This window comes from Mobula hypostoma, chromosome 30 (genome assembly GCF_963921235.1).
Source record: "Mobula hypostoma chromosome 30, sMobHyp1.1, whole genome shotgun sequence".
Lineage (NCBI taxonomy): Eukaryota > Metazoa > Chordata > Chondrichthyes > Myliobatiformes > Myliobatidae > Mobula > Mobula hypostoma.
Genome location: NC_086126.1, coordinates 12492513 through 12511985, shown reverse-complemented (window position 1 = coordinate 12511985; position 19473 = coordinate 12492513). Strand labels below are relative to the sequence as shown.

Sequence of the window (19473 nt, the reverse complement as noted above, 5' to 3'; positions counted from 1 at the left end):
AAGGAACTCAGCAGGTCAGGCAGCGTCTGCAGAGGGAAATTACCAGTGGACGTTCTGGGCTGAGACCCTTTATTGGGTCTGGAAAAGAAGGGGGACAGAATCTGGAATAAGAAGGTGGGAGGAAATGGGAGTAGTACAAGCCGGCAGGTGGCGGCGGGGAGATGAAGTAAGAAGCCGGGAGGTGATTGGTGGAAGAGGTAAAGGGTTGAAGAAGAAGGAATCTGATAGGAGAGGAGAGTGGACCATGGGAGAAAGGGAAGGAGGAGGGCAACCAGAGGGAGGTGATGGGGAGGACGTGAGGGGAGGTGAAGGGGTGAGAGGGCCACCAGAATGGGTGAAAGCAAGGAGGGGGTTTCAGGGGAATGAGAGGGGAGTGGTTATCAGGAGAAGGAGAAAATATAGTGCATGATGTCAGGGCTTCGCAATCTCCAAAGGGATCCTAGTACCAAAGGCAACTTTACCTCCTCCCAACTGTCCGCTTTCGGCAGTGACCGCTCCCTCTGCGATCCTCTTGTGCTACACCTCTCCATTCACCTCCCTCCCAGGCCAGGCAAGGATCCACCTGCGAATCTGCTGGGGTCGGTCTATCCTGTCCGGTGCCCCCGGCAATGTGGCCTCCCCTGCATCGGTGATCCCCGCCGTAAATTGGGGGAAATTGTTTCGTCGAGGCACCTGAGCTCCACCCGCCACAGGCAGGACTTCCCGGTGGCCCAACATTTTAATTCCCACTCCCACGTCATGTCAGTCCTTGGCCTCCCTTGCTGCCACGATGAGGCCACGATCAGGCTGGAGGAGCGACACCTTGAATTCCGTCTGGGTGGCCTCCAACCTGATGGTATGAACATCGATCTCTCTTCCCAGTAAAAAAGAATTTCCCCCCCCTGTCCCTCTTCTATTCCCGCACTCTGACCTCCTTCCTCTTTTCAGCTGGCTATCACTCCCCCCGGGTCCCCTCCACCTTCCCTCTCTCCTATGGTCCACTCTCCTCTCCTATCAGATTCCTTCCTTTGCAGCCCTTGACCTTTCCCACCCACCTGGCTTCACCCATCACCTTCCAGCTACCCACCTTCCCCCGACCCCCACCTTTTTATTCTGGCATCTCCCCCCCCCCCCCCACCACCGCTCTGTCCTGAAGAAGGGTCTCGGCCTGAAACGTTGACTGTTTATTCCTCTCCATTGATGCTGTCTGACCTGCTGAGTTCCTCCAGCATTTTGTGTGTTACTTTGGAAACGATCTGGAACATAGAACATAGAAATATACAGCACATTACAAGCCCTTCAGCCCATAATGTTGTGCCAACTCTAGAGACTGCCTAGAATTTCCCTAGCCTCTATTTTTTCAAGCTCCACATACCTATCTGAGTCTTTTAAAAGACCCTATTACATCTGTCTCTACCACTTTCACTGGCAGTACATTCCACGCACCCACCACTCTCTGTGTGAAAAATCTACCTCTGACATCACCCTTGTACCTACTTCCAAGCACCTTAAAACTGTGCCCTCTCGTGCTAGCCATTTCAGCCCTGGGAAAAAGCCTCTGACTATCCACATGATCAATGCCTCTCATCATCCTATATACCTCTATCAGGTCACCTCTCATCCTCCGTTGCTCCAAGGAGAAAAGGCCGAGTTCACTCAACCTATTCTCATAAGGCATGCTCCCCAATCCAGGCAACATCCTTGTAAATCTCCTCTGCACCCTCTCTATGATTTCCACGTCCTTCCTGTAGTGAGGTGACCAGAACTGAGCTCAGTATTCCAAGTGGGGTCTGACCAGGGTCCTATATAGCTGCAGCATTACCTCTCGACTCTTAAACTCAATCCCACGATTGATGAAGGCCAATGTACCGTATGCCTTCTTAACAACACTGTCAACCTGTGCAGCAGCTTTGAGTGTCCTATGGACACGAACCCCAAAATCTCGCTGATCCCCCACACTGCCAAGAGTCTTACCATTAATATTATATTCTGTCTTCAAATTTGACCTACCAAAATGAACCACCTCACACTTATCTGGGTTGAATTCCATCTGCCACTTCTCAGCCCAGGTTTGCATCCTATCAATGTCCCGCTGTAACCTCTGACAACCCTCCACACTATCCACAACACCCCCAACCTTTGTGTCATCAGCAAATTTACTAACCCATCCCTCCACTTCTTCATCCAGGTCATTTATAAAAGTCACAAAGAGGAAGGGTCCCAGAACAGATCCCTGAGGCACATCATTGGTCACCGACCTCCATGCAGAATACGAGCCATCTACAACCACTCTTTGCCTTCTGTGGGCAAGCTAATTCTGGATCCACAAAGCAAGGTCTCCTAGGATCCAATACCTCCTTACTTTCTGAAGGAGCTTCACATGGGGAACCTTATCAAATGCCTTGCTGAAATCCATATACACTACATCCACTGCTCTACCTTCATCAATGCGTTTTGTTACATCCTCAAAGAATTAAATCAGGCTCATAAGGCACGACCTGCCCTTGACAAAGCCATGCTGACCATCCCTAATGAGATTATGTCTCTCCAAATGCTCATAAATCCAGCCTCTCGGGATCTTCCCCAACAACTTGCCCACCACTGGAGTTAGACTCGCTGGTCTATAATTTCCTGGGTTATCTCTACTCCCTTTCTTGAACAAGGGAACAACATTTACAACGCTCCAGTCATCCGGTACCTCTCCCGTCCCTATTGATGAGGCAAAGATCATCACCAGAGGCTCAGCATTGTCCTCTCTTGCTTCCCACAGTAGCCTGGGGTATATCTTGTCCATTCCTGGTGACTTGTCTAACTTAATACCTTTCAAAAGCTCCAGCACATCCTCTTTCTTAATGTCCATAGACTCAAGCTTTTTAGTCCACTGTAAGTCATCCCCACAATTGCCAAGGTCCTTTTCTCTGGTGAATACTGAAGCAAAGCAAGCATTAAGTACCTCTGCTACCTCCTCCGACTCCATGCACATTTCCAATATCACACTTGATTGGTCCTAACCTCTCACGTCTTATCCTCTTGCTCTTCACATACTTGTAGAATGCCTTGGGGTTTTCCTTAATCCTGTCCACCAAGGCCTTCTCATGACCCCTTCTGGCTCTCCTAATTTCATTCTTAAGCTCCTTTCTGCTAGCCTTATAATTTTCTAGATCTCTATCATTACCTCGTTTTTTGAACCTTTTGTAAGCTTTTCTTCTTAACTAGATTTTCTACATCCTTTGTACACCATGGTTCTTTTACCCTACCATCCTTTCCCTGCCTCAATGGGACATACCTATGCGGAATGTCATGCAAATGTTCCCTGAACACTTGACACAATTCTGCCATACATTTCCCTGAGAACATCTGCTCCTAGTTTATGTTCCCAAGTTCCTGCCTAATAGCATCATATTTCCCCCTAACCTAGTTAAATGTTTTCCCAAATTGTCTGCTCCTATCCCCCTCCAGCGCTATGGTGAAGGAGATAGGGTTGTGAAAACCTCCAAAATGCTCCCGCACCGAGAGATCTGACATCTGGTTCAATTCCCAATACCGGATCAAGTACAGCCTCTCCTCCAGTTGGCCTATCTACACATAGTGTCAGGAAACCTTCTGAACACACCTAACAAACTCCATCCCATCCAAACCCCTTTCTCTTCGGAGATGCCAGTCAATATTATGAAAGCTAAAATCACGCATCACAACAACCCTATTATTATGGGACTGTTCCAGATGTCTCTGTTACTACTGTGGGGTCTATAAAAAACACCCAGTAGAGTGATTTCCCCCTTACTGTTTCTGATTTCCACCCACACTGACTCAGTAGATAATCCCTCTATGTCTACCTCCATTTCTACAGCTGTGACACTATCCCTAATTAGCAATACCACTCTTTTGCCTCCCTCCCTGTCCTTTTTGAAACACCTAAAGCTCGGCACATTCAACAACCATTCCTGCCTCCGGGTCATCCAAGTCTCTGTAAAGGCCACAACATCATAGATCCATGCTCTAAGTTCATCCGTCTTGTTCATGATACTCCTTGCATTGAAATGGACAGATCACAAACCATCTGGCTGAGTGCATCTTTGCCCTATCATCTGCCTATCCTTTCTCACAAACTCCCTACAAGCTGTCCCTACTGGTGCGCCAACCGCCCCATCCTCCGCCTCTTCACTTCGGTTGCCACCCCCTGCAAATCTAGTTTAAACCCCTCCAATAGTATTAGCAAACCTAAACAGAATACGAAGTGTTCCTCTCCAATGGAGGCCGTGAACAGACATGTCAGAGGTGCTGGTGGAGGGATAGGTGATTGATAGTATCGACTCGATGGGCTGAAGAGCCTCCGACTGCGCTCTGTGACTTTAAGGGGCGGGGCGGTGGAAGTGACGCAGTAAAGGCGAAAGTTCAGGAGGAAGTGGGTAGACCGGCCATCTCCGTTCCTGGCGGCTGTCGCCGCTGATTCTCCGGTTGCCGGCCCCGCTGGTCGGTGCGCGACCCCGACGCCGCCATGGGCTCCTCGAAGAAGCACCGCGAGCGCGGGGACGAGCCCGCCGCGCGCCACAAGAAGCACAAACACAAGGACCGCAAGGAGCGGGCGGGCAGCCGCGAGCGCGAGAGTCGCCGGCACCGGGAGCGCGACAGGCGCGGCCCCGACGCCGAGCGCAGGCCCAAGAGGGAGAAGGCGGAGAAGGCGGAGGAGCCGGGTGAGGGAGATGGAGGGGATGAGGGCCTGAGGGGGTGAGGGAGATGGAGGGGATGAGGGCCTGTGGGAGTGAGGGAGATGGAGGAGGGCGAGTGCCTGTGGGGGTGAGGGAGATGGAGGGAATGAGGGCCTGTGGGGGTGAGGGAGAGGTGGAGGGGATGAGGGCCTGAGGGGGTGAGGGAGATGGAGGGGATGAGGGCCTGTGGGAGTGAGGGAGATGGAGGAGGGCGAGTGCCTGTGGGGGTGAGGGAGATGGAGGGGATGAGGGCCTGTGGGGGTGAGGGAGATGGAGGAGGGTGAGGACCTGTGGGGTGAGGGAGATGGAGAGGGTGAGGACCTGTGGGGGTGAGGGAGATGGAGAGGGTGAGGACCTGTGGGGGTGAGGGAGATGGAGGAGGGTGAGGACCTGTGGGGGTGAGGGAGATGGAGGGGGTGAGTGCCTGTGGGGGTGAGAGAGATGGAGGAGGGTGAGGGAGATGGAGGGGGGTGAGGACCTGTGGGAGGGTGGGGTGGATGGAGGGGGTGTGTCAACTGGAGGGAGATGGAGGTGGTGAGTGCCAGTGGAAGGGAGTTGGAGGGAATGAGGGCCGATGGGGGTGAAGGCTGGTGGGAGGGAGGGAGACGGTAGGGGTGAGGGGATCAATGGGAGGCAATCATCTCGTAGAGGGGAAAGGGATTTATGTTGTTTACTCTTAAGCAGCCCTGCTAGAACTGTGGGCACATCAGTCTGTTTGGTAGGGTTACAGGGGACGAGGACCGGCTTTAGAGACAGTAGATTGGGGCAGTGAGTAATGTGTTAAAGGAGGTTGAGATTTTGGGGTTGTGCAGTTTATGGGACCACTATGGTTACATTGTGGTATGTTCTGAGATTGGGTTTGTCAAAGGAGGGAGAAGGTTTAAGCCATGGGAATGAACAGTGGGATAATGCAGGAACATGTTACTGTGATTTTGACGTCAGTGGTGGGTAAATTGATGGAAAGTATTCTTAGAGATGGTATATATAATTATCTGGATAGATGGGGTCTGATTAGGAACAGTCAACATGGATTTGTGCGTGGAAGGTCATGTTTGGCAAATCTTATTGAATTTTTTGATGAGGTTATGAGGAAAGTTGACGAGGGTAAAGCGGTGGATGTCTATATGGACTTCAGTAAGGCCTTTGACAAGGTTCCACATGGAAAGTTAGTTAGGAAGGTTCAATCGTTAGGCATTAATATGGAAGCAGTAAAATGGATTCAGCAGTGGCTGGATGGGAGACGCCAGGGAGTAGTGGTGGATAACTGTGTGTCAGATTGGAGGACGGTGTGTAGCGGTGTGCCTCAGGGATCTGTACTGGGTCCAGTGTTGTTTGTCATATATATTAATGATCTGGATGATGGGGTGGTAAATTGGATTAGTAAGTATGCAGATGATACTAAGATAGGTGGTGTTGAGGATGATGAAATAGGTTTTCAAAGCTGGCAGAGAGATTTAGGCCAGTTAGAAGAGTGGGCTGAAAGATGGCAGATGGAGTTTAATGCTGATAAATGTGAGGTGCTACATTTTGGTCGGACCAATCAAAATAGGACATACATGGTAAATGGTAGGGCATTGAAAAATGTAGTAGAACAGAGGGATGTAGGAATAATTGTGCATAGTTTCCTGAAGATGGAATCTCATGTGGATAGGGCGGTGAAGAAAGCTTTTGGTATGCTGGCCTTTATAAATCAGAGCATTGAGTATAGGAGTTGAGATGTAATGTTGGATTTGTATGAGGCATTGGTAAGGCCAAATCTGGAGTATTGTGTACAGTTTTGGTCACCGAATTATAGGAAAGATGTCAACAAAATAGAGTACAGAGAAGATTTACTAGAATGTTACCTGGGTTTCATCTCCTAAGTTACAGAGAAAGGTTGAACAAGTTGGGTCTTTATTCTTTGGAGCGTAGAAGGTTGAGGGGGGACTTGATTAGAGGTGTTTAAAATTATGAGGGGGTTTGATAGAGTTGACGTGGTTAGACTTTTTCCATTGAGAGTGGGGGAGATTCAAACAAGAGGACATGAGTGGTGAGTTAGAGGACAAAAGTTTAGGGGTAACATGAGGGGGAACTTCTTTACTCAGAGAGTGGTAGCTGTGTGGAATGAGCTTCCAGCAGAAGTGGGTGAGGCAGGTTCGATGTTGTCGTTTATTAAAGTTAAATTGGATAGATATATGGACAGGAAAGGAATGGAGGGTTATGGGCTGAGTGCAGGTTGGTGGGACTAGGTGAGAGTAAGAGTTCGGCACGGACTAGAAGGGCCGAGATGGCCTGTTTCCGTGCTGTTATGGTTATATGGTTACGTGATGAACTGAGGGGCATCTTTACGGGGAGGGGATCTGTGTGGTTGGGGAAGAGCGTGCAGTTCATCCATCTTTCCGAGCTGTATCTGTATCTCGCTCTCATTCCCGTCCTTTCCTTTCAGCGCCTGGTCCGAAATCAGCCGGTGGCAACGCCTCCCTGTCCATCGAAGAAACAAAGTGAGTTTGCTGACGTCACCGTCTCCCTGACCGCCGGAGAGCATTAAAGCGTTGAGCTGTGGTCGTGACCCATTATCCTCAGTCTAGGAGCCAGATCATTGTGTGATGATTTCGCGGGGGAGGTGGGGTGGTGGAGAAGTGGGTATTAGGGGGTGGTGGTGTAGTGACGAGTCACTGTGGTCACAAGATCGCAGTCGCTCGGGAAAACAACACAAAGCAGCACGATGAAACGATAACAATCGTGAAGCAAACACCTTTCCCCTCCCTTCCACTCACACTCAGCCGCCTCTGACCCTCCTGTCCATGTCCCCGGATTCTCAGACTCGCAGACACTGGGCCTCCGGCTTCGGACTTCGCCCCGGGACTCGCTGGTCAAGGGAGAGGGTCTGGGAGGGAGGCCTGTAAGCTGAAAGGTCACGGGGCTGTGAGGAGATTACCCGGTGTGAACGGTGGCCTCCTATTCTCAAAGGGCAGAACAATGTAACACGGGCCAGCATTGGCCACTTGCCTGCCTGTAGGTTGACGTGCCCGCGTCTGATTCCTTGACACCCAGCCTCACCCTACATTTGTCCATCTCTAGTGAAGTCCCGGGGGGAGAGGGGGGAAACGAGGCCAACCAGCAGGGTGGAGAGGCTCCTGAGGGCCCCTCTGCTGAGTTAAACCTGTACCTCTGGTTTATTAGCCTGCACAGCGAACGGAATCAGGTTTAATGTCACCGGCATGTGTCGTGAGATTTGTAATCTTTGTGGCAGCAGTTCGATGCAATACATGATGACAGAAAAGCTGAACTATAGTAAATAGATACATCAGTCAAATGGTTAAATTAACTAAGTAGTGCAAAAATAGAAAGAAAAGAAGTTGTGAGGTAGTGTTCATGGGTTCACTGTCCAGTCGGAAATCGGATGGCAGAAGGGATGAAGCTGTACCTGGATCGTTCGGTGTGTGTCTTTGGACTTTTGTACCTCCTTTCTGATTGTAGCAATGGCGTCCTGTGTGGTGGGGGTCCTTAAAGGACGCCGCCTTTCTGAGGCACCGCTCCTTGAAGATGTCCTGGACACTACGGAGGCTGGTGCCCATGATGGAGCTGACTGAGTTTACAACTCTCAGTAGCTTGTTTCGATCCTGTGCAGTAGCCCCCACCCCACCCCCAAACCAGACGGTGATGCAGCCAGCCAGAATGCTCTCCACCTATATTTTTGCGTGTGTTTTAGTCGACAAACCAAATCACCTAATGAAATATGGCCGCGCCTTGCTTATTATTCTCTGGAGCGTAGGAGATCGAGGGGGGATTTGTAGGGGTATACACAGCTATGAGGGGTGTTGAGAGGGTAAATGCAAACAGGCTTTTCCCACTGAGGTTAAGTGACGCTAGAACTAGAGCTGTTAGTCTGCCTCGTCCCATCGACTTGCACTTGCCCCGTCTAACGAACGTAATATAACGTTAATAAACAGAATCGGGGAAAGTGGATCACCATGGTTAGCCTCCATCTGGCGGGCTGAAAGTACTTGTTGGACCCAGGCCTCGGGATACCGCGTGGGAGAGGGTCCCACACAGGGTGAGCCGTCTCGCGGGGATGCTCGTCGTGGCGCTCCAAAGCGTTTCTTGTACGGGCTACTCTTGCACACCTTTCAGTCCTTTGCCTTGGCAGCGGAGGAAGGTCCCCAGTGGAATTCTCTTCCTGGAGGGGTCTTTCCCCTCTACATCGGGGAGATGGGGTGGAAGGTGTGGCAACAGGCAGTTAGGTGGGATCACGGGCGCCCTGTCCGCGTGCACATTCTGTGACCGGGAGGGGTACGAAGTATGAGAGGTTGTAGTATCTTTAGAGGCTGCTGCTCAGGTCCTGGTTGCAAGGGGGCGGGTCATGAGGAGGATCTCCTGGATCTCGGGCTTGGCCAAGATGGTCATTCACAGTTCTAGACAACAGAAAGTCAATGGCTCAGCCAGGGCCAACTGCCTGCCCTTCTTCCAAGGATACGCTTTTGCCTGCTGTCCTTGGAGAGGGAGCATTACCGTTACAGCAGGGGATTTCCAGGAGTGGTGGCCCCTCCCCCAGGGAATTGACTGTTTTATAGACAGTAATAATCATATTTTAATTTGAATTTGTTCGCTGTCTTGAAAATACTTAATGTTTATACTTGGTGTATTTGTTGGGTCCATGAACTTTTATAGTTTTGTTTGGGGGAAAAGAAACCCTTTTCAAATAGAGATTGGCTTGGAGTTGGCCTTTCCCTGCTCAATAAAAGTGCAGGACTCCATACGTGTTTCTGAAATGAAATGGGCGCAGGTTAAAGGCAAAAGATGGAATATTTAAGGGGGAACATCTTTGCTCAGTGTGGATTGAGCTGCTAGCTGGAGTGGTTCGACAGCAACACTTAAGAGCAGTTTGGAAAGTATGTGGTGATAAGACTAGGAAGAATAACAGTTTGGCGTGAACTAGATGGGCTGAAGGGCTTGTGTCTGTGCTGTGTGACTCTGTGTACTGAGCTGTAATAAAACTCTGCCTAACCTCCTGTGTTTCCCCACAGCAAGTTGAGAGCCAAGCTCGGACTGAAACCTCTGGAAGTGCAGGAATCCAAAAAGTGTGAGTCCAGTGTTGATGCGGTTACGCGATTTTTTTTCCCTCTTTGCCGCCGGGCTGCGGGTGAAGCGAGTTGAGGCTTTTGGGGAGGGCACGAGTTGATTTACTGAAACAAAATGAAACTGGGCAAGCTGTTATCTTTCAGGCTGAAGAAATAAAAGGGGATATTGAATGCTTTTGATAATGTAACGGAGTATTGTGAGCCGTTTTGGGCCCCTTATCGAAGTACGGATGCACTGGCTTTGGGGAGAGTCTGGAGAGGGTTGACGAGAATGATCCTGGGGATGAAAGGGTTAACATCCGAGGAACACGTGATGGCTCTGGACCTGAACTTGTTAGAGTTTAGAAGAAGGAGTTGGGAGGTGGGGGTGGAATCTGATCGAATCCCATGAATATTGGAAGGTCCAGATAGAGTGGACATGGAAAGGATGTTCCCTACAGTGGGAGAGTTTGGAATCAGGTGGCACGGTCTCAGAATAGAAAGACGTCCCTTTGGAACAGAGATGAGGAATTTTTTTTTTAGCCAGAGAGTGTTGAGTCTGTGGAAAACAAATCTTTGGGTATTATTAAAACAGAGGTCCGTCCGTTCCTGATTAGTAATGGCATCAAAGGAGAATGGGGTCGAGGGGGATAATAGCTCGGCCATGATGGAATAGCAGAGCAGACTTGATGGGCTGAATGGCCTCGTTCTGCTCCCAGGCCTGACGGTCTCACTCACTGGAGGAGGTTTGTTCAGTCTGATCGGTAAGAGGGCTGGAGGAGGAGATGAGAGCGTTCTCACGCAGCGAGTTGCCGTGCTCTGATTGTGCTCACAGGGAGGACAGTGGGAAGACATTTGACCGGACTTTCCGAAAGTATACAGGCTACAAACGCTGGGCTTGCGGCTGGGAGTGTGGGAGACTGGTGGGGTGGTTTTGTTGTCTGCCGCAGGAAATACCTTCTTGCGGTAATGTCATTGCATCTTGCAGAGAGATCCAAGCGGTTGGGTTCAACAGGCCGGTTAATGGCATGGCCCCTCACCACTGTACGATTCAATTTAAATACGCTCAGTGGCCACTTCAGTAGGAGCCTGGTGTGTCTTCTGCACACCACCGTTGTAATGTGATATGTGAGTTACTGTCAGCTTAAACCAGTCTGGCCGTTCTCCTCTCTCAGTAGCAATGCATGTTTGCCACAGAACTTTTATTTTGCTTTTTGCACCATTCCCTGCGAACTCTGGAGACTTGTTTATGAAAATCCCAGGAGGTCAGCAGTTTCTCAGATACTGAAACCACCCTGTCTGTCATTGCACGCTCAGAGTCACGTAGATCACATTTCTTCCCGTCAGATGTTCGGTCTGAACATCTGAACCTCTTGACCGTGTCTGCATGCTTTCTTGTCTGCTGCCACACGATTGGCTGATTAGATATTTGCATCGACAAGCAGGTGCACCTAATAAGGTGGGTGCTGAGCGCATATCACAGTTTGAATCCTGTCACAAACTAGATCGGCTTCCCAACCTGGGGTTCGCAGACCTCTCGGTTAACGGTGAGGTCCATAGCTTAAAAAATGCTGGGAACTCCTGGTCTAGAGAGACTTGTAACTGGTTGGGGGAAGAAAGAGGGATTCGCTGAACTTGGGAGGCTGCGGAAAGGGTTCGATATTGGGCTTCCTCAAAGACCTGGCGTAGGCCTGCGTAACCTGTGTGTCACAATCCCGATCAATAAACGAGGGAAGGACATGAAGTTTCGGACTCAGATCCAAAGCAACACACACAAAGTGCTGGAAGAACTCGGCAGGCCAGGCAGCATCTGTGGAAAAGAGTAAACAGTCGTCGTTTCGGGCCGGGACCCTTCGTGAGGACTGGAAAGAATTGAGAGTAAGAAGGTGGGGGGAGGGGAGGAAGGAGTACAAGGTGGCAGGTGATAGGTGAAACCAGGAGAGGGAGAGTGGGGTGAAGTAAAGAGCTGGGAAGTTGACTGGTGGGAGAGATAGAGGGCTGGAGAAGGGGGAAATCTGATAGGGGGAGGATGGAAGAAAGGGAATCGGGAGCAGCACCAGAGGGAGGTGAGGAGATGAGGTGAGAGAGGGGAACAGGAATGGACTGCGATGCTTTCTGCGGAATCCCCCCGGGAGATTGCAGGGGGCAGAAAGGGAGGCACAACAGACGGCAGCTGCTGGAACCTGGAGTTGGAAACAAGCAGCTGAAAGAACTCAGCGGGTCAGGCAGCATCTGTGGAGGGAAATGGGCAGTCCGTGTTTCGGGTTGAGACCCTTCATCTGGACTGATAGAATGGGGGGGTGGAATAAGCATTACGGTAGTCCAAGAGTGGCTTCACTGGCGGCTGTGTGTTCACAGGTTATTATATTTGTGATGTATTCTTATATAATGGTAAATATATTAATTATTACACATAATTGCATTTCTAATATTTATAGAATTACTAATATAAAATTATTTCTACTTAATGTAGAATAATATATTAATACATGTTTATATATTAAATGTTTTGACATATAATCATAGTTTTATTATAATATGCAGCCCCCACCCCAAACATACCTATCAACTCCTGACGGATTCTTCTCTTTGCCCACACACCAGTGGCAATTTACAGCGATTGGCACCTAACGTTGTTCGTTTCTGCACCATCTCTCTCCCCCCCCCCCCCCAACAGCCGAGTCTGGGACCAAGGAGGACCCCGTCGTGGTCCCGGCCATCAACCCCATCGTCTCGAAGGAGCAGGAGGACATTCGGGTAAAGCTCGCAGCCCTGAAGGAGAAACGGCTCCTGAACCAGAAACTGGGGTAGGCAGAGTGAGCAAGGGAGGGGTGCAGTCTGCAGGGGTGGGGCAAGGGGCAGAGACCCGGGGCATCTGGGTCTGAATACAGGCAGGTTGGCAGTGAGCATGCAGTTGAGCGCAAGGGTGTGTAATGTAGAGCTAGTCCCACTTGGAGAGAGTGTTAAAATGGGTACGGTACCTGTGGGGACGGGTCTGTCACTGTATAACACCGGGGTACGGTACCGGTGGGGACGGGTCTGTCACTGTGTGACACCGGGGTACGGTACCTGTGGGGACGGGTCTGTCACTGTATAACACCGGGGTACGGTACCGGTGGGGACGGGTCTGTCACTGTATAACACCGGGGTACGGTACCGGTGGGGACGGGTCTGTCACTGTATAACACCGGGGTACGGTACCGGTGGGGACGGGTCTGTCACTGTGTGACACTGGGGTACGGTACCTGTGGGGACGGGTCTGTCACTGTATAACACCGGGGTACGGTACCGGTGGGGACAGGTCTGTCACTGTGTAACACCGGGGTACGGTACTGGTGGGGACGGGTCTGTCACTGTGTAACACCGGGGTATGGTACTGGTGGGGACGGGGTATGGTACCGGTGGGGACGGGTCTGTCGCTGTGGGGACGGGGTACGGTACCGGTGGGGACGGGTCTGTCACTGTGTGACACCGGGATAAGGTACCGGTGGGGACGGGTCTGTCGTTGTATAACACTGGGGTACGGTACTGGTGGGGATGGGTCTGTCACTGTGTGACACTGGGGTACGGTACCGGTGGGGACGGGTCTGTCACTGTGTAACACCGGGGTACGGTACTGGTGGGGACGGGGTATGGTACCGGTGGGGACGGGTCTGTCGCTGTGGGGACGGGGTACGGTACCGGTGGGGACGGGTCTGTCGCTGTGGGGATGGGGTATGGTACCGGTGGGGACGGGTCTGTCACTGTGTGACACCGGGATACGGTACCGGTGGGGACGGGTCTGTCGTTGTATAACACTGGGGTACGGTACTGGTGGGGATGGGTCTGTCACTGTGTGACACCGGGGTACGGTACCGGTGGGGACGGGTCTGTCGCTGTGGGGACGGGGTACGGTACCGGTGGGGACGGGTCTGTCGCTGTGGGGATGGGGTATGGTACCGGTGGGGACGGGTCTGTCACTGTGTGACACCGGGATACGGTACCGGTGGGGACGGGTCTGTCGTTGTATAACACTGGGGTACGGTACTGGTGGGGATGGGTCTGTCACTGTGTGACACCGGGGTACGGTACCGGTGGGGACGGGTCTGTCACTGTGTAACACCGGGGTACGGTACTGGTGGGGACGGGGTATGGTACCGGTGGGGACGGGTCTGTCGCTGTGGGGACGGGGTACGGTACTGGTGGGGACGGGTCTGTCGCTGTGGGGATGGGGTATGGTACCGGTGGGGACGGGTCTGTCACTGTGTGACACCGGGATACGGTACCGGTGGGGACGGGTCTGTCGTTGTATAACACTGGGGTACGGTACTGGTGGGGATGGGTCTGTCACTGTGTGACACCGGGGTACGGTACCGGTGGGGTCGGGTCTGTGGTTGTATAACACTGGGGTATGGTACCGGTAGGGACGGGTCTGAAACTGTGTAACACCGGGGTACGGTACCGGTGGGGACGGGTCTGAAACTGTACAATCGTCTGTTAACCTTTGAGAAGGTATTAACACAGACCTGTGGAAGAGCAGAAATTTTCTGTGGGCAGGTTACATCTGTCCCTGGAAGTGTGGCCTGGGGTCATTCAGCACTGGCGAAGCGCTGGTCACGATTTGCGTCTCTTCTCCCTCTCTCCACATGTGCAGGAAAGTGAAAACGCTGGGCGACGACGATGCCTGGCTCGACGACGCGGTGGCTTGGGTGGAGAAGAGCAGGAAGCTGCAGAAGGAGAAGGAGATGGCTGAGAAGCGGGTTAGTGTCAGCACAGGGGCTGACTGACGTCCTGTTCCTGCCTTCAATGTGATCGCTGCCTGAGCCTACCGTTAGCGAGAACCTTATCCATCTTACTGTCAAATCCACAAAACGTGCACCCGCTTCCGATCTGACCTCACCTCGACATTAAAAATGCTCATTCTAATTTTCATCCTCTGTAACCTCCAGCTCCTGCCTCCCTCCAAGATCTTTGCCCCTCTGCCTCCACTCTGCCTGCTTCTGAAATCGGGAATACCTGCTTTTCCTTCTCTCATCACCTTTTAGAAATATTTTTAAACCCTGTTCGGTCGCTCGCCCTAATATCTAACTCGATCCCCGGTTAGACGCTCTTTTGGTGAAGCTCCCTGGGTCATAGAAACCATAGAAACTACAGCACAGAAACAGGCCTTTTGGCCCTTCTTGGCTGTGCCAAAACATTTTCTGCCTAGTCCCACTGACCTGAACACAGACCATATCCCTCCATACACCTCCCATCCATGTATCTGTCCAATTTATTCTTAAATGTTAAAAAAGAACCTGCATTTACCACCTCGTCTGGCAGCTCATTCCATACTCCCACCACTCTCTGTGTGAAGAAGCCTCCCCCCAATGTTCCCTTGAAACTTTTCCCCCCTCACCCTTAACCCATGTCCTCTGGTTTTTTTTCTCCCTTTGCCTCAGTGGAAAAAGCCTGCTTGCAATCACTCTATCTATACCCATCATAATTTTATATACCTCTATCAAATCTCCCCTCATTCTTCTACGCTCCAGGGAGTAAAGTCCTAACCTATTCAACCTTTCTCTGTAACTGAGTTTCTCAAGTCCCGACAACATCCTTGTAAACCTTCTCTGCACTCTTTCAACCTTATTTATATCCTTCCTGTAATTTGGTGACCAAAACTGAACACAATACTCCAGACTCGGCCTCACCAATGCCTTATACAACCTCATCATAACATTCCAGCTCTGATACTCAATACTTTGATTAATAAAGGCCAATGTACCAAAAGCTCGCTTTACGACCCTATCTACCTGTGACGCCACTTTTAGGGAATTTTGTATCTGTATTCCCAGATCCCTCTGTTCCACTGCACTCCTCAGTGCCTTACCATTAACCCTGTATGTTCTACGTTGGTTTGTCCTTCCAACATGCAATACCTCACACTTGTCAGTATTAACCTCCATCTGCCATTTTTCAGCCCATTTTCCCAGCTGGTCCAAGGCCCTCTGCAGGCTCTGAAAACCTTCCTCACTGTCTACTACACCTCCAATCTTTGTATCATCAGCAAACTTGCTGATCCAATTTACCTCATTATCATCCAGATCATTGATATAGATGACAATTAACAATGGACCCAGCACTGATCCCTGTGGCACACCACTAGTCACAGGCCTCCACTCAGAGAAGCAATTCTCTACCACCACTCTCTGGCTTCTTCCATCGAGCCAATGTCTAATCCAATTTACCACTTCTCCATGTATACCTAGCGACTGAATTTTCCTAACTAACCTCCTATGCGGGACCTTGTCAAAGGCCTTACTGAACTCCATGTAGACAATATCCACTGCCTTCCCTTCATCCACTTCCCTGGTAACCTCCTCGAAAAACTCCAATAGATTGGTCAAACATAACCTACCACGCACAAAGCCATGTTGACTCTCCCTAATAAGTCCCTGTCTATCCAAATACTTGTAGATTCTGTCTCTTAGTACTCCCTCCAATAACTTACCTACTACTGACATTAAACTTACTGGCCTATAATTTCCCGGATTACTTTTCGATCCTTTTTTAAACAACGGAACAACATGAGCCAGTCTCCAGTCCTCCGGCACCTTACCTGTAGACAGCGACATTTTAAATATTTCAGCCAGGGCCCCTGCAATTTCAACACTAGTCTCCTTCAAGGTCCGAGCGAACACCCTGTCAGGTCCCGGGGATTCATCCACTTCAATTTTCCTCAAGACAGCAAGGACCTCCTCCTTTTCGATCTGTACAGTTTCCATGATCTCACTACTTGTTTTCCTTAATTCCATAGACTTCATGCCAGTTTCCTTAGTAAATACAGACGCAAAAAGCCTACTTAAGATCTCCCCCATTTCCTTTGGTTCCGCACATAGCCGACCACTCTGATCTTCAAGAGGACCAATTTTATCCCTTACAATCCTTTTGCTCTTAATATACCTGTAAAAGCTGTTTGGATTATCCTTCACTTTGACTGCCAAGGCAACCTCATGTCTTCTTTTAGCCCTCCCGATTTCTTTCTTAAGTATTTTCTTGCACTTCTTATACTCAAGCACCTTATTTACTCCCTGCTTCCTATACACGTCATACAACTCCCTCTTCTTCTTTATCAGAGTTGCAATATCCCTTGAAAACCAAGGTTCCTTATTCCTGTTCACCTTGCCTTTAATCCTGACAGGAACATACAAATTCTGCACTCTCAAAATTTCTCCTTTGAAGGCTTCCTACCTACCAATCACATCTTTGCCAGAGAACAACCTGTCCCAATCCACGCTTTTTAGATCCTTTTTCTTTTCTTCAAATTTGGCCTTCTTCCAGTTAAGAACCTCAACCCTAGGACCAGATCTATCCTTGTCCATGATCAAGTTGAAACTAATGGTGTTATGATCACTGGAACCAAAGTGCTCCCCTACACAGACTTCTGTCACTTGTCCTAACTTGTTTCCTAACAGGAGATCCAATATTGCATCCCCTCTAGTTGGTCGCTCTATATATTGATTTAGAAAACTTTCCTGAACACATTTTACAAACTCTAAACCATCTAGACCCCTAACAGTATCGGAGATCCAATCAATATATGGAAAATTAAAATCCCCTACCACCACAACTTTATGTTTCCTGCAGTTGCCTGCTATCTCTCTGAAGATTTGCACTTCCAGTTCTCTTTGACTGATTGGGTGGTCTGTAATACAATCCCACTAATGTGGCCATACCTTTCCTGTTTCTCAGCTCCACCCATAAGGACTCTGTAGACAAGCCCTCTAATCTGTCCTGCCTGAGCACTGCTGTAATATTTTCCCTAACAAGCAATGCCACTCCCCCACCTTTCATTCCTCTGCCTTGATCACATCTGAAACATCGGAACCCTGGAATATTAAGCTGCCAGTCCTGCCCCTCCTGTAGCCAAGTTTCACTAATTGCTACAACGTCATAATTCCACGTGTCAATCCCATGCCCTCAACTCATCCGCCTTCCCCGCAATACTCCAAGCATTGAAATATATACACCTCAAGATTTTTACCACCACTCACAACCTTTCTATTAGCAGATTTGCTTGAACTTTTAACATCATTTATTTTCACCCCATCCACAGTGTTGGCTCTGGCACTTTGGTTCCCAACCCCCTGCAAATCTAGTTTAAAGCCCCCCCAATAGCATTAACAAACCTCCCTGAAAGGATATTGGTCCCCCTGTAGTTCAAGTGTAACTCGTCTCTCTTGTACAGGTCCCACCTGCCCCAGAAGAGGTCCCAATGATCCTGAAATCTGAAACCCTGCCCCCTACACCAGTTCCTCAGCCACTTGTTCATCCTCCAGAGCATCCTATTCCTACCCTCACTGGCACCTAGCACAGGTAGCAATCCTGAGATTACCACCCTTGAGGTCCTGCTTTTCAACTTCCTACCAAGCTCTCTATACTCACTCTCCAGGACCTCCTCACTCTTCATTGCTATGTCATTGGTACCGATGTGTCTGACCATGTCCATCCCCGCAGTACGTTGTTGCTGCTAATTGGATAGGGACCCGCGAGTGAGCCTTGTCCATTTCACGACCACAGAACCGGGAAATTCAGTTACTTCGCAGAGTCTTTCACACGCAACTGACAAGTGTATTGACAGACGCTCGTCTGAGCCCAACTCATTTTCCTCCAAATGTGGTTCCAGGCAAAGCTCCTTGAGGAAATGGACGAAGAGTTCGGTGTCAGCAATCTAGTCGAGGAGGAACTCCGAACCACAAAACAGGTGAGGGTCTTGTTGTTTGGGGAGCAGCTGGTCAGGATGTTCGGGGCTACCTCCACCTCAACCCATTTCATTCCCACTATCACCGTACCCAGTGTTGAGGGAGATAGATCCAGGTCCCATCATTGTAACTTACCATCAGTCTCAGGAGGCACAGTGTGAGTAACATAGATGGTCACCCCGGGATAGTGGAAGTTATCGAGGGATTGTTACTCTCTTTTTCATGCTGTCCTTATTGTGGAGTGTGAGATGGGGCAGAGGAGAGAGAGCTTCCTTTCGTATCTCACCCATGCTCTGGGACAAGGTGATGGGGCATTGTAGAAGAGAGATTCAGTCAGTATCTAACGCCGGGAGTGTGTGATGGGACGGTATAGAGGGAGTTTCACTCTGTCTCTGACGCTGTGAGTGTGTGATGGGACGGTGTAGAGGGAGCTACACTCTGTGTCTGACCCCGAGAGTGTGTGATGGGACGGTGTGGAGGGAGCTTCACTCTGTGAATGACCCCAGGAGTGTGTGATGGGATGGTGTAGAGGGAGCTTCACTCTGTGTCTGACCCCGGGAGTATATGATGGGATGGTGTGGAGGGAGCTTCATTCTGTGTCTGACCCCGGGAGTTTGTAATGGGATGGTGTAGAGGGAGCTACACTCTGTGTCTGACCCCGGGAGTGTGCGATTGGATGGTGTGTAGGGAGCTTCACTCAGTTTGAGCACGGGTGTGTGTGATGGGACAGTGTAGAGGGAGCTTCACTCTGTGTCTGACCCCAGGAGTGTGTGATGGGACAGTGTAGAGGGAGCTTCACTCTGTGTCTGACTCCGGGAGTGTGTGATGGGATGGTGTGGAGGGAGCTTCACTCTGTCTGACCCCGGGAGTGTGTGATGGGACGGTATAGAGGGAGCTTCACTCTGTGTCTGACCCCTTTTTTTTTACAAAATTCTTTATTACAAATGTCGGTGCTATACAATATTTACAAACCCAGTGACTAACATATTTACTACACTACAAACAGACAATACATCTTAAACCAAT

At 50.1% G+C, this 19473-nt stretch overlaps 1 protein-coding gene across 1 annotated transcript in view; it reads left to right on the top strand.

Annotated features, from left to right (window-relative positions):
- The first annotated feature begins 4374 nt into the window (after positions 1-4374).
- The window catches only part of sart1 (spliceosome associated factor 1, recruiter of U4/U6.U5 tri-snRNP), a 54498-nt gene continuing 39399 nt past the window's right edge, over positions 4375-19473 (top strand). Inside the window, exons 1-6 of the mRNA XM_063036268.1 lie at positions 4375-4673; positions 7114-7168; positions 9695-9750; positions 12405-12534; positions 14361-14466; positions 18372-18449. Coding sequence (XP_062892338.1) covers positions 4478-4673; positions 7114-7168; positions 9695-9750; positions 12405-12534; positions 14361-14466; positions 18372-18449 — 621 coding nt within the window. The 5' untranslated portion in view covers positions 4375-4477. The remainder of the gene's footprint in view (positions 4674-7113; positions 7169-9694; positions 9751-12404; positions 12535-14360; positions 14467-18371; positions 18450-19473) is intronic.